Source organism: Scyliorhinus canicula, chromosome 9 (assembly GCF_902713615.1).
Source record: "Scyliorhinus canicula chromosome 9, sScyCan1.1, whole genome shotgun sequence".
NCBI lineage: Eukaryota > Metazoa > Chordata > Chondrichthyes > Carcharhiniformes > Scyliorhinidae > Scyliorhinus > Scyliorhinus canicula.
Genome location: NC_052154.1, coordinates 55,889,672 through 55,905,243, shown reverse-complemented (window position 1 = coordinate 55,905,243; position 15,572 = coordinate 55,889,672). Strand labels below are relative to the sequence as shown.

At 42.0% G+C, this 15,572-nt stretch overlaps 1 protein-coding gene across 3 annotated transcripts in view; it reads left to right on the top strand.

Annotated features, from left to right (window-relative positions):
• The window catches only part of LOC119971325 (akt interacting protein), a 48,951-nt gene that overhangs the window by 31,517 nt on the left and 1,862 nt on the right, over positions 1–15,572 (top strand). For all 3 annotated transcript variants that reach the window (XM_038806725.1, XM_038806726.1, XM_038806724.1), the window contains exons 2-9: positions 1,676–1,785; positions 2,543–2,751; positions 3,177–3,241; positions 3,353–3,453; positions 5,087–5,175; positions 6,182–6,280; positions 8,589–8,696; positions 13,235–13,295. In XM_038806725.1, coding sequence (XP_038662653.1) covers positions 1,744–1,785; positions 2,543–2,751; positions 3,177–3,241; positions 3,353–3,453; positions 5,087–5,175; positions 6,182–6,280; positions 8,589–8,696; positions 13,235–13,295 — 774 coding nt within the window. In that variant the 5' untranslated portion in view covers positions 1,676–1,743. The remainder of the gene's footprint in view (positions 1–1,675; positions 1,786–2,542; positions 2,752–3,176; positions 3,242–3,352; positions 3,454–5,086; positions 5,176–6,181; positions 6,281–8,588; positions 8,697–13,234; positions 13,296–15,572) is intronic.

Here is a 15,572-nt window from a genome sequence, read left to right as displayed (position 1 = left end):
CACAAAGACGTATAAAAAGAAACGGTGGACATTTTGCAGGGCCACAATTCACCAGAACCATTAGTCATCGCAGAAAGGTTTAGGTTTCATAAGCGCAACCAGGAAGAAGGTTAATTGATTATACAGTTTGTAGCTAATCTGGAAAGAACTACCTGAACACTATGAATTCAGAGATAGATTAATCTGTGGTTTAAGGAGCGAAGCTATTCAAAAGCGGTTGGTAACCAAAAGCAACTTGACCGTAAAGTTTTGGATGTTGCTGTATCCATGGAATTAGCAGCCATAAAAGCTCAACCATGGTGTTCAAGCACAAGAATTCACCAAGATGTCAGCTGAAACGCGAACGATAACACAGACTCATACTTGCCATCAGTGTGCAAAAACCGGGCACTCTGCAATAGATTATTGGTGCAAAGACATCGTGTGCAAAAATTGTGGCAGAAAGGGCCACATTGCACGCACTTGTTGGAAAAATAAACAAATTTCAGACAAAAGTGGCAGGAAGCAAGAGAAAAATAAAACAAATGACGAGCTGAATCAATGAAAAAGTGTCCACCTGGTACAAAAAGGATGCGAGAAGAAACTCTATTTGCAGTAATTAAATGTCTTGGCTATTGTTGGTGCAACTAACTGATATTGGGGCACTCCATTACTGGACAGTCAGCCGGTGAAGATTGATGTGAACACTGGGGCAGCCATCTTGCTGGTGCCAGAAATTGTTTACCAAAAACCCTCCGACATATTGCTCTGCAACTCTTGAAAATGGTGTTAAAAACCTACGCTGGAGAAATGGTGCAGTTGAGGGACCTTATTGATGTAATAGTGCCATTAAATGGACAGATGGCAGATTTGTCATTGCACAAAGTCGAAGGAAATTATCTGGCACTAATGGGAAGAACTTGGCTGGAAAGAAGCAGTTTAAATTGGGCCAAGGTAAATCTCCTGGCAGATTCCAAATCAGGCCTGCCCAAAATCTTGACGAAACATGCCATTGTCTTCAACGGTAAGCTTGGAAGCACAAAGGATATCTCCATAATGTTGACTATCAAGGAATAAAGTCGGGTGAGATGCTTAAATGCTAGGTCAGTGCAGTATGCAATCCGACCCAAGGTAGAAGCAATATTAGAACTGCTGACCACAACGTGAGTCCTTGAACCCGTTAATGAGTGATTGGACTATGCCGATCATACCAGTGATGAAAAGACAGATCTGTACGCATTTGTGCCGATTTTTAAAGTCACTATTAATCCTGTACTGTGATTTACATTCGCTGGGTTAACTGGAGGCCAACACTTCAGTAAAATTGGCCTCCAATCGAGCATAATTTCAAATGAATGTGGATCCAGATTATAACAGAGCATAAGAACTAGGAAGGAGCAGGAGTAGGCAATTCGGGCCTTGATCCTGCTCCACCATTCAGTACAATCATGGCTGATCTCATCTCGACCTCAACTTCACTTTCCTGCCCGTTCACCCTTCAACCCTTTTACTAATTAAAAATCTGTCTATCTCCTCAAAGTTACTCTGTCCCGGCATCCACTGCGCTCTCTGGGGTGGTGAATTCCACAGATTCACAATCCTTTTGAGAGAAGTAATATCGCCTCATCCTTGTTTTAAATCTGATACCCCTTATTCTAAAACTTATTCTAATACAAGAAAAAAAATTCTCTTCCAGAATATAAAGTGGACTAGAGACATTCGAGCAGGTGTACGGTTGATTTGGTAGTGAAGCTGCTACAAGTAATGAACCCTTTCTGGAGCATGTCTACAGGTTCTAGCCGAAAGGTAAGAGAAAAACATTTGTCACAAGAGTATTCATAAGAATAAAGAATTGTCCCAAGACCTGCCTTTATTTTGGAGAAGAGCAAGGAAGCCTGTCTAATATCTGAAAGTATGAGTAAATGTTTCTTTCTTGTGCAAGTTTTTTTTTATTTCGAGAAGCTTAATTAGCACTTGGCAATGTTACCATATCTTAAAATAACGACATTTTCACGTGCTTTTCTGAATTACTGACAGTACCTTATTTCTGAGCACTTGGACCAATAGTGGTGGGTGATTTGATTACAGTACAATTGTAATACTCTGTATGACCTGGCTAAGATCCATCACGGTTAATTTCCCTCCCATTACCAAAAATGGCCTTTCAGCTTTGAACAGGTGTATTAAATGGTGGGAACATTTTTGATTAGTGGGAGTTGATGGGAAGATTGTTGTGTACCAATTATAATTTACCTTCTCATTCAAGAATTTTATTTTTTTTTGTAAATGACTTGCATATTTTTGACCTGCTTATCCAGTTACCACTTGTGTCTTCAGCTAAGCTGCCAAGAGTTAATAATGAAAAAGGATTGATACACACAGTCCATCTGTTCCTTCTTTGGACAAACAATATTATCCCAATCTGTAGAGCTGCTAATTTCCTTATATTTATACATTGTGCTTAAAAACAAAAGTAATGAAGCGTTATTAAGTAACTCGGAGTGGTATAGAACATTGAATTTTAAAATCCACCTTCCTGTGGTAATGACCTTGTGTTATACAGAAATCTGACAGTGAAGAAAGAGGTTTGTCTGGTGAACAGAAGACCAGTCCTCCACGCTCTTCAACAGCCAAGAAACAGTTGCCCTCTATACCAAAAAATGCTGTTCCTGTGACTAAACCCATTTCTCCTGTCGCGTCTACACAGTCGACGAATGGAACACATGCGTCATATGGTCCCTTCTATCTAGAATATTCTCTCCTTGCTGAATTGTAAGTCGCACCTCTTGTTATCTTCAGTGTGGTTCCACGTGTGCAGATTATGTATCGTTTGATTGTGTGCTTTGTTCAGCTTCATGAACTTAATCTCCCTTCCTGTTGAGATTCACATAAATGATGTAGCAGCAATTCCGTTGAGAAGGCTGTTTATTGACACTTTCGCCAGTGGCAAGTTTGCTGTCATGGTCTATTTTGGACCGTGTTGTAAATTTCTACTATATTTTCAGAGTAGCCCTGATGTCCCCACCTTGAAGGGGAAACCTGAACACAAGTTAAAATAGGCTGTTCTAATTGATGTGTCAGAGTTGAAAGTTTATTAATCTTGAGATTTGTTAGGTGTCCATTTGGTTCTGTTGATGAGCAGAAGTATTTTTTGTGCTTGAAATGTTTGATGTGTCTGCATGTTTTCTGTTTTGTAGTACCTTGGTTGTAAAGCAGAAACTGCCTGGAGTCTATGTACAACCTTCATATGGGTCTGCATTAAGTAAGTCTCCTCATCATCTATGTAACCCTTGACTTGTTTTGCGTTTCATCCATTTCTGATTGCAATTTTTGTTTTTTGGAAAATTAATTATTTTGTATGTCTTTTTTTCAGTGTGGTTTGGGGTGATCTTTATAAGGCATGGCTTATATCAGGATGGTGTATTTAAATTTACTATTTATATCCCTGACAACTACCCTGATGGAGACTCTCCTGTAAGTAATGTTCCTTTTCCACTTGTTTACTTACTTTTAGAATGTTTAAATGTTGCACATTGTAGCTTCACATTTACAACATGATTTATGGTGAACACAATAAGATGCACTAAGTCACAGCGTAATTTGTGCACTTGCGCCAATGCTTTGTATATTTCAAAAGTGATTTTATTTGAAAAGCACGAAGTGACACTTGTTTAGATTGCCATCTCCAGCCAACTGATTATATTGCTTTTCTTCACTCCCAGAATCTGCTAAAGTGAGGAACAAAATAACTGGCCTGAGTGCAGTAAGCAAGACTGCAACTGATTAGGAATTAAATGTAAATCTTCCTCCACTCCTTCAAATGCCATGTTTGTTTATCACCTTGCCCCCCCCCCCCCCCCCCCCCCCCCCCCCCCCCACCTTTGGGGTGCTGTGGATGAGTCTCATCTTGAGATTCAGTAGGAAGAGCTAACTTGACCACTGGAGACAGGTCCCCTGTTAATCTGAGAACTGTCAACAGTTACTCTGGTTGTGTTTGTAACATAGCTGTGTTGATCTACACTGAAAGCCTGAAGATCAGTTGTACTTCCTAGTTTTTTGCCAGTCATGGGCTTAATTGCCCATTTGAGGCCCCACCTCTAAAATGGCTTGGTAACACTGGGAGGCAGAGAAAAGCTGGTAAGTCAAATATTTTAAAACCATCTTTAAAAGTAAAGATTAGAAATTGATGATAATATGAGGGCACAGCATGGTTGTGTTTGGGATATCCAATCGGAGTGTCTGATCTCAAAACAATTAATTTTGTTAGATTATTTGAGAACTCAAGTTTGAGCTTCATATCGGATGCAATATATGGAGCTTAATCCAAAACCACATGCATGTGTCAGTCTATCCTGGAGGTTGTTTAGTACTCTTAGTTTTTGGTGTGGTACTTATTCAAGGTACTTCTTCTTGTTGACCCAATTTTGGGGTTGAACAATTAATGTAGTAGAGGTACTCAGCATCTCATTTTAAAATTAAATGCGTGTTTCTATTGATGAAATGTTGCAATTGATCTCTGCAAAGTAGGAAAATTATAGTATGTATAATCTGCAAAAAAAATGTCATTAACATGACCCTTAGCCAGGTTTAAAGCACTTTGGCACTCTTTAGACAAAATGTATTTCAAGCCAGTAATTTATTGCTCCTGGCAAAATTTGCTACTTCAAAAGCTTGACTGTTGATGGAATCTATCCGTGTTGTACGTGAAAAATACTTGTCAAACTTGATGCTGGATCCAGTCTGATACCTGAGCGCACAGAATCCAAGCAGTGAAACCCTGTTTTTTGTTTGCTTTCCCCCATATAAGGTCATATGATACTGTTTCAAATTTGCAACGGCTGCTGTGAATTCAGTATATTTAATACCTGAATTCAGTATATTTAATACCTGAGGAAGTCAGATGCTTCTGCTGATGCTCTGTGAAATTACAAACTAACTGCTGGAAACAGCCATTAAAGTAGATAAAAGAATCTGATCCGTAGCCGTAATGGGAGACTTGCCCCTTGGGGAAGGAGCAAGCTTCCATTAGGAAGTGCAACATTGTTAGCTTCAGAAGAATTTAAAAAAAATTAATTCCAATGTTTGATCTTTATATTTTGTATTTTAGCGCTTGATGTTTGATATGCCAGTCTTCCATCCGCTAGTAGATCCAACAACAGGAGAATTGGATGTAAAAAGAGCATTCACGAAATGGAGGTTAGTACATCAGTGAGCTTCCGACCACATAACCATGCCATCACTAAGATCACCTATTTCCACCTCACTAACATTGCTCGATTCTGCTGCTAAAATCCTCATCCATGTGTTTTATTACCCTTTGGACTTGACTGTTCCTTGCCGGTTCTCTGATCCTTATCACTATAAGCTCCTACACAACCATGATTTTCATTGTCCCACCATTGGTGGCTGTGCCTTCAGCTTGTGGAGTTTCTGCTTAAACCTCTCTCTCTTTATCTCTTTCCTCCTTTAGACACTACTTAAAACCTACCTCTCTGATCAAGCTTTTGAGCATGTGCCCTGATATTTCCTTCTGTAACCCAGTGTTTGATTTTGCTTGTGTAATGAAGTACCTTGGGACTTTCTTTTACATTAGTTTAAAAATTCGATGTTGTGCTGATTAATCAGTTTTTGAACAATGGACCTGAATGGGAGTAAAGTTCAGGGGCTCTCCCTTCAATGGCAATAAATGTACATTGACTGTTACAAAAAATTATCAAATTTGTCTAACATTAAAATGGTTTCCTTATTTTCTGATGCTACACAAAAGGTGTCCAAAGACCAGTTTCACACACAGATACACATCTTCATTTTTATTGACACAAATCTAAATAATAATAATTGCTTATTGTCACAAGTAGGCTGCAATGAAATTACTGTGAAAAGCCCCTAATCACCACATTCCAGCGCCTGTTCGGGGAGCTGATACGGGAATTGAACCCGTGCTGCTGGCCTTGTCCTGCATTACAAGCCAGCTATTTAGCCCACTGTGCTAAACCAGCCCCTGCATCAAGTTGCAGATGAAAGCTTATCCTCACCCCCTCCGAATAGATGGAAACTCAGTTGCACATATGCTCCACAGCAATGTGTGAAAACGCCTGAAGAAAACTGCCCCATTCCAATGCTTCATCACAGTAGATTGTGTTGAAGAGGCAAATGTAAATGATTTAATGCTAACTTGCTGTGATACTTTTTCTTCCCACAGACGGAATCATAATCACATCTGGCAGGTGCTGATGTATGCTCGTCGGGTATTCTACAAGATTGATACAGTTAATCCCTTAAACCCTGAAGCTGCAGTACTGTGAGTAATAATAAAATCACTTTTTTTTTTTTAAAAAGGAATTCTTTTAAAAAAAAAACAAGGTCTTGTTCTAAAATTATGCTCCAGGGTTATGCTCACATAAAATTATGGGGCAGCATGGTGGTTAGCATAAATGCTTCACAGCTCCAGGGTCTCAGGTTCGATTCCCGGCTGGGTCACTGTCTGTGCGGAGTCTGCACGTCCTCCCCATGTGTGCGTGGGTTTCCTCCGGGTGCTCCGGTTTCCTCCCACAGTCCAAAGATGTGCGGGTTAGGTGGATTGGCCATGCTAAATTGCCCGTAGTGTCCTAAAAAGTAAGGTTAAGGGTTACAGGTATACGGTGGATACGTGGGTTTGAGTAGGGTGATCATTGCTCGGCACAACATCGAGGGCCAAAGGGCCTGTTCTGTGCTGTACTGTTCTATGTTCTATGTAACTGACTATTGGTTTAGTCCCATCTTCAGGGCTACAATTAGAAATAACTGAAATGAGTTGTTTGAAATAATTAACTTTGTTAAGTTTTTTTTCCTGTAGTGTTTAGTGAGCTATAGTTTTCAAAAGTTTTTATTGAAAGTAAACCTACAAAAATCTTACACTAATTTCAAAAGTTAATATTGTCGAGTAAAGCTCAGTAGGAGTAGGATGAATAAGCTGGTCATTGCCATTCCAAGGATATAACGGTACAGATACAGGTTACTCAGCCCAACCAGTTTATGCTCCACTCCTCCAGCCTCCTCACATCTTTTCTCCTCCAAACCTACTGTTGTAGCCCTCCTATGCCTGTCTCGTTTCCCTTTGGATGCATCAATAAATACTATTGGCTTCAACCACTCCCCGTGGTAGTGAGTTCCACTCTTGCAGGTCTTTCTGTGAAGAGTCTTGCTCTAATTTTATGATTTCCCCTTTGTTCTGAGTTCCCCCTCTAGAAGAAACAGCTTGCCTACCTGTATTTGCTATTCATCATTTTTAAATACTTAAAATTCTATCTCCAAATCTTCTAAACTCAAGAGAATGCAAACCATGCTGATGCAACCTGTCCTTAGTACAATGGTCAAATAGAATATAGTACTCCTAATGGAGTTTAGACAGGACAACTGATTTATCACTTCTCTCCTTTGCATTCCAGGCCCCTTGGAGATAAAGACTAACATTCCATTTTCCTTCTTGCCCTTTGTGTACTTGATCATCCAAATTACTTACTGCAGGTCCTAGCCCCTTTTCTTTCAAATTAGAGTACCCAATTATTTTTTTTTCCAATTAAGAGTCAAGTTAGTGTGGCCAATCCATCTACCCTGCACATCTTTGGGTTGTGGGGGTGAAACCCACACAGACACGGGGAGAATATGCAAACTCCACATGGGCAGTGACCCGGCGGTGCTAACCACTGCGCCACAATGCCGCCCTACAGTTCCTAGCCTCTTGCTATGAAGAGAGCATTTTAATTCTTGCTTGGATCCCAAATGGATGACGTTGCATTTCTCCACATTTGTCCAAATGCCCTTGCAAAACCTCCTGCCTTTTAAAAAAACAAAAATGTTGTTCACCCTTCTTTTTTTTTTTAATTTAGAGTACCCAATTATTTTTTTCCAATTAAGGGGCAATTTAGTGTGGCCAATCCGCCTAACCTGCACATCTTTGGGTTGTGGGGGTGAAACCCATGCAGGCACGGGGAGAACGTGCAAACTCCACACAGACAGTGACCCAGGGCCGGGATATGAATTGTTCACCCTTCTTGATGGACTGAAAACATGAACTCTATTTCTCACTCCACAGATGTTGCCAGATCTGTTGAGTTTTTCCAGCATTCTCCGTTTCTTATTGCAGATTTTGAGAATCTCTTATACTTTAAAAAAAATGATTTGACCAATGAATGGGATATTGACGCACCACATCTTTTTTCTAAAAAATACTTTTTTGTTAGAAAGACAAGTTTTGTCAGCTGTTGAATTGAGATGTTGCTTTTGAATACAGTGATATCTTGGCCAACTTCTAGCAAGCTGTATTACTATAATGCAACTAAGTTGTGTAAGTGGGCATGCACTATTAATTTACATTGCATTCCAAGACAAGTGCAATTTCATTTGTGAATCCAGGGTTGTTATTTTCACAAATAATCTTTTTGCTTTTCTCTGTAAACCATGCAACGAGAACTATTAAAGAAAAAGCTGGATAGGTTTTGGCAGAACATGAATAAATTATAACTTTTAAAGCAAGCATCACAACTTTAAGCATTGGCTTTCAACTTTTCAAGATTTGTTTGATCGAAGCCACCCTATTTGTCAAACTGAATTTACAAATTTTTTTCCAGATATGAAAAAGATATCCACTTGTTCAAAAGCAAAGTAATTGATAGCGTGAAACTATGCAACAGCCGTCTCTTTGATCAACCTAAAATGGATGACCCGTACGCAATTAGGTAAGCTGCATTGAACTTTGTTAAAACCAATTGTTGTAACTGTCCAATTCGGATACTTCAACCAGCTCTTTAATTAAAGTTTATCCAGGTGTCTTTATTTATGAGTAGAACAAAGTAGGACACAGATACTTTATTAAATATAGTTAACCCATAAATTATCCACTATACATATAAGAAACGCCCAGGATTCGGCTATACTTCCCGTAAAGGTGATTTGGTAAGCTGCAGATTCGATCCCTGAGTCTCTCTAGTTCCTCTTTGTAAAGGTGATTCTCGCTGGCTGTTCCTTGCTTGCTTTCTTCTGGTCTGGCCAAGGTCAACCTCACATCAATCTTCAAGTCTTTGCTTCGAGTCTTTTTCTCCCAGTCAGCTTCAAGTCCTTTCTCTCCAAATGTCTGGAAAATGCCTATCTTTTTATCCCCCTGTCGCCACCCACCTCCTTTCTCCACCTGCCCTTGGCCTTTGGCCAATGGAGTCTCAGGAGACAGGGTCAATGGACCGATTGATGACCTGTTGACAGGGCACCTGAGCCCGCCATGGGAGGCGCGATGATTGCTTGATGGGTTATAGGAACTGTGAACAATAGGCCAATGCATCTTAAGTAGGAGCGATTATCAGTTGATGGAATTCCAGCAGGTAGTGCAGCACGGTGGTGCAGTGGTTAGCATTGCTGCCTCACGGCGCCGAGGTTCGATCCCGGCTCTGGGTCACTGTCCATGTGGAGTTTGTACATTCTCCCTGTGTTTGCGTAGGTTTCGCCCCCACAACCCAAAGATGTGCAGGCTAGGTGGATTGGCCATGCTAAATTGGCCCTTAATTGGAAAAAATGAATTGGGTACTCTAAATTTAAAAATTAAAAAAATTTAAAAAAAAAAAAGAATTCCAGCAGGTCTCCCCGTCACGCCAGGGCACAGGGTGTAGAGGTTGTTCTCCACCCTTACAGGATTCGCCTTTGGGCGATCAACGAGGCGAAGGCTACAACATCTGCCTCCGCACCCGTTTCCAAGCCCGGCTGCTCCAACACCCCGAATATGGCCTCCCGAGGGCCTGGGTGCAGTCTCAAGTACACTTCAGAGATTACCAAAAACACTTTCTTCCAGTAATCCTCCAGCTTTGGACAGGACCAAAAAGTATGAACGTGGTTTGACCCCCCATCCCAACGTTCACGCACATCATCTACCCCCTCAAAGAGCAGATAGAAATATTTTTAACCATTAGATAGAACCTGATAAAATTAGACACTTAACACAACACTTCACTTGCTAGTGTAAAAATTGCTGTTAGGTCTGGCCTGTAATTTGTAAATTGATCAATTTTTATTGGTTTATTGCTAAGAACAGGTGGCATAAAGATGAATAGACTAAGATTTTAGTCATACATTTGCTTTTCTTCGGGCAAGCAGTAGAGGAACTGCAATTTGTGACTAATTGTTTTCCATGTTAAACAGGTGCACGTAAAACAGAGGTCCCAGTCATTGTTATTTAATAACCCAGGCGTATAACGGTCTGGTTTGGGCAAGGGTCATTTGGCTCTCGGCCTCATTACAACCTTGGTCCAAACAGACAAAAAGAGCTTAAATCCAAAGGTGAGGGGAAAATGACAGCCCCTGATGGCAAGGCAGTCTTTGACCAAGTGCGGCACCAAGGAGCCCAAGCAAAATTGAAATCTAGGAAAGATTCTCCCAAAGACTGTAGCGATACCTAGCACAAAGGAAGATTATTTTTGTTTTGGGGGCTAATCATCTCGGCAGCTGCAGGACATTGTTGCAGGAATTCATAAAGACCGTATTCTAGGTCCAACCACCATCTTTAGCTGCTTCATCAATGATATTTCCTCCATTTATAAAATTAGAAATGGACATGTTCAGTGATGATTGCTTGGTGCTCAGTCACATTTATAACTCATAATGAAACAGCCCATAGAATCCCTGCAGTGCAGAAGGAGACCATTCAGCCCATAGAGTCTGCATAGACCCTCTAAAAGAGCACTCCATCTAGGCCCGTAACCCGCTCATTGGTCATGGTCAATCCACCTAACCTGCAGATATTTGGACTGTGGGAGGAAACCGGAGCACCCGGAGGCAGCCATGCAGACAGGGAGAGAATGTGCAAACTCCACACAGGGTCAACCCAAGGATGGAATCGAACCAGAGTTCCTCACGTTGTGAGGCAGCAGTGCTAACCAAAGTGCCACCGACTGTGTACAGTATTGGTCTCCCTTATTTGAGAAAGGACGTAAATCATTGGAAGCAGTGCAGAGAAGGTTTATTAGACTAATACCTGGAATGGGAGGGTTGTCTTGTGAGGAAAGATTGGACAGGGTGGGTACACTTGTATCCACTTAGAAAAGTAAGAGGCAACTTGATTGAAAGGGGTCTCGGCAGGGTGGAGGGGGGAAAAGTTGTTTCCACTTGTGGAAGAATCTAGAACAGTTAAGGAACTTGAACGTGGAATTAGGTGGGCTAAAAGTGGCCATGAAATGTCTTTAGAAATCATGGTCAACGAGAATCCCAAAGCGTTTATGCGTCAATTAGGAGCAAGAGAAAAAATAGGCCCACTCAAGGACGGAGGGAAGTTATGCGTGGAACCACAGGAAGTGGGTGAAATCCTTAATCAGTACTTTGTTACGGTATTCATCCGGGAGAACGAAGAACAAAGAAAGCACGGCACAAGACCAGGCCCTTCGGCCCTCCAAGTCTGTGCTGAACATGCTGCCCATCTAAACTAAAATCTTCTAGGGTCCATATCCCTCTATTCCCGTCCTATTGATGTATTTGTCAAGACGGCCCTTAAACGTCACCATCATACCTGCTTCAACCACCTCCTCTGGCAGTGGGTTCCAAGAACTACTATCCTCTGTGTAAAAAAGCTTACCTCGCACATCTCCTCTAAACTTTGCCCCTCGCATCTTAAATCTATGTCCCCTAGTAATTGACCCCTCCACCTTGGAAAAAGCTTCTGACTATCCCCTCTGTCCATGCCCCTCATATATTCTGCAGTTCTATCAGGTCTCCCCTCAACCTACGTCGCTCCAGTGAGAACAAACTGAGTTTATCCAACTTTGGAGGGCTCATACAATGAGGCAATGTGGGTAGAGCTCAGGAACAGGAAGGGGGAAAATCACAATGCTGGGGTCCACCACAGGACTCCCCAACTGGGACCTCAAACCAAAGAGAAAATGCTGGAAAATCTCAGCTGGTCTGGCAGCATCTGTAGGGAGAGAAAAGTTCTAACATTTCGAGTCCAGATGATCCTTTGTCATAGCTTTGACAAAGGGCCACCTGGACTCGAAGTTAACTCTTTTCTCTATCTACAGATGCTGCCAGAACTGCTGAGATTTTCTAGCATTTACTCTTCGGTTTCAGATTCCAGCATCCATAGTAATTTGCTTTTATCCAGTGCTGGAACCTCTGTTTGTAGTACATATAAATGAGCTGAAGGAAAATGTGGGCGGTCTGATTAGTGAGTTTGCGGATGACACAAAGATGGAATTGCTGATAGTCCCGAGGATTATCAGAGGATGTAACAGGATATGGATTGATTGGAGAATTGGGCACAGAAATGGCAGATGGAGTTCAATCTGGACAAATGCAAGGTGATGCATTTTGGAGGATTGAATCTAGGTATGAATTAAATGGCAGAACCCTTGGGAGCATTAACATACAGAGGGATCTGGGCATGCAGGCCCACAGTTCCCAAAAAGTGGCAACACAGGTGGCCAAGGTGATTAAGAAGGCACATGGCATGCTTTCCTTCACCAGCCAGGGCATTGGGGATTGTAACCTACTTGTGACACTAATAATAATTATTATTATTGAGTACAGTTGGGAAATCATGTTGCAGTTATATAAAATCTTGGTTAGGCCACATTTGGAGTATTGCGTGCAGTTCTGGTCACCACATTATGCTGAAGGACGTGGAATCTTTGGAGAGTGCAAAGGTTCACCAGGATGTTGCCTGGCCTTGCGGGTGTTGGCTATGAGGAGAGGTTGGATAAACTAGGATTGTTTTCACTAGAAAGACGGAGGCTGAGGGGAGACCTGATAGAGGTCTACAACATTATGAGCGGCATAGACAGAGTGGAGAGCCAGAGGCTTTTTCCAAGGGTAAAAGTGTCAATTACAAAGGGGCACAGGTTCAAGGTGAGAGGGGGAAAGTTTAAGGGAGGTGGGTGGGGTAAGTTTTTCACGCAGAGGGTGAGAATTTAAAAATCAAGGTGCTGCTTGACTGGAAGCCAGAGTAAGTCAGTCGGCACAAAGGTAATTTGTGAACAGGGATTGGTGCAAGTTAAGAATTAAAACAAAAAATTGGCTGCCATTTGTTTGTGTCGCAAAAGTTTCCCCATCATTATAGCTTTCACTTAATGAATGACTTGGAAAAACTGCTTGTGGACATTCAATACCTGTGGAATCTACCTGAGCAAGGAATTAATAACTTGAAACCTGTATAAAAAAAAATAAAAAAATTCTGACCTTCATATGCAAAATGGGAAAGCTGAGCTGTAACCTCTCCTATAAATGTATCTATTTTCTTCCCAAGCTTTTCACCTTGGAATCCAGCAATACATGAAGAAGCTAGAGAGAAGATGTTAACTCAGAAGGTAAATTCATTTCATTTCCTGAATCAGATCTATCAAAACATTTTTGCTGGCTTGTGTCTAGGTACCGCTTCACCCAAGCTTTCTGCTTCCCCATGGCAATCATCCTGTACGAATCTTCAAGTCTAACTCTTTGTTTCTTGTCGCACTACATCCTTGTGCATTTAGCTTGATGTTACCTAGTGGGAAGTTCCTTGTTTGTTTAACTGCCTTTGGTGGTGTTTTAGAAGTTGACATTTTAAATTTTCATTCATAAAACATGCGGATTAGTAACAAAAATAGGCCATTTGGCTCCTCGATCCTGCTCCACCATTCATTAAGATCATGGCTGATCTGATTGTAACCTCAACCCCACGTTCCTGACTATTCCTGATAACCTTTCACCTTTTATCCTGATAACCTTTTATCAAAAATCTATCTACCTCTGCCGTAAAAATATTCAAAGACTCTGCCTCCATTGTCTTTTGAGGATGTGAATTCCAGAGCTTCATGACCCTCAGAGGAAATAATTCTCCTAATCTTTGTCTTAAATGGGCGAAACTTTATTTTTTAACAAGTGACCCCTTGTTCTGAATTCTCCAAGTAACGGAAACATCCTCTCCACATCCACCCTCTCAATACCCCTCAGGATCTTGAAGGTTTCACCAAGTTGCCTCTTAATCTTCTAAACTCTAGCAGATACAAATCTAACCTCTCAACTTTTCTCATAAGACAACCCACTCTTTCCTGGTGTTAGTCAAGTACAAGTTCATTTTCAAACTTTTTTCCCGTGACCCACTTTTATCAACTGGCTGACCTTCGTGACCACCATTATTTCTTGCCTTTTCATGCAACAGGTGAGCCTGCTTGGCCCTCACGATCTCACTTGCTTTGTCATTCACTGTTACCTTTCTGCTGACGATTTAAATTCTCGTTGCATCCTTTGAAAAAAAATCAAGAGGTTGTCCTCTAATTCGCCATGCTTCGTCTTCAAATGCCTTTGAAGTTTTGAGGATTTTAAAATTTCGTTTGCCAGTACTTCCCTGCATGTAACATCCTAATTTGCATAGGCACAGTTAATAAACCCATACCTCAAGAAATCCTCTTTTTATACTGCTTTGTTCCTGATTTCAGTATCCTCTTAATGGGTTGTTCACCAAAGGCTTTGTCCTGCGGCATAGTGCAGCACTGCTTTGTCCTGCCGTGAACTCTCCTGAATAGCGCTCTCAAGCAGATTTAGTTGTGAGATCTTGGCCTCTTTGTGTCTCTGGCCCTCTCTTTTCCTTATTATGAAACAGTCCATCTTCAGCTCTTCACCGTCCTGTTGCCTTGCAGCTACAAAATAGAGGAATCTCTTCTCTGTGATTTCGCGCTTAAAGCACGATGTACAGGGTGTGTGACGTCCATGTACGTTCCGGGGGAGTGACCTGCTCTCTGCCGCCGCTTCTAGCAGGAAGACTTGTTTTTTTTACAAAACATTGGTTCCTGGGGCAGCTGACGTCAGGAAGAGGCAGCCTGTCCTGATGGGCTTCGGGCCTTCGCATGGCTGGATCCGCTGAGGGGGCATGCATGCACGGGACGTCTGACATTCATGAAAGCCGGTCACAGCCATTGGGCACTTCTCCTGTGATCGAAACCGCTGTGACCAATTCCTCCGCGGCCCTCCTGACACCTGCCCGTGGGACGCAACCCTGAGTTTGAAAAACCCTGGTCTAGTAAACCTTCTCTGACCTGCTTCCTTCTCGGAGGAGACCAGTACAGTACAGAATACTCCAGATGTGGGGCAAGATTCTACCGGAAAAACCTAATGTCCCGTTTAGGGCGCGTTTACTTTCATAGAATTTAGAGTGCAGAAGGAGGCCATATGGCCCATCGAGTCTGCACCGGCTCTTGGAAAGAGCACCCTACCCAAGGTCAACACCTCCACCCTATCCCCATAACCCAGTAACCCCACCCTACACTAAGGGCAATTTTGAACACTTAAGGGCAATTTATTATGGCCAGTCCATCTAACCTGCACATCTTTGGACTGTGGGAGGAAACCGGAGCACCCGGAGGAAACCCACGCACACACGGGGAGGATGTGCAGACTCCGCACAGACAGTGACCCAAGCTGGAAACGAACCTGGGACCCTGGAGCTGTGAAGCAATTGTGCTATCCACAATGCTACCATGCTGCCCTGTTTAGCGTAGTGTTTCTCGGTGGCTGCAGCACCATGAAACATCTCGCTATTCAACAACACTTTGCTGTGTCTTTTTTGCCTCGGGGACATTTTCTCCGCTGAACTCGCACTTGAGTCA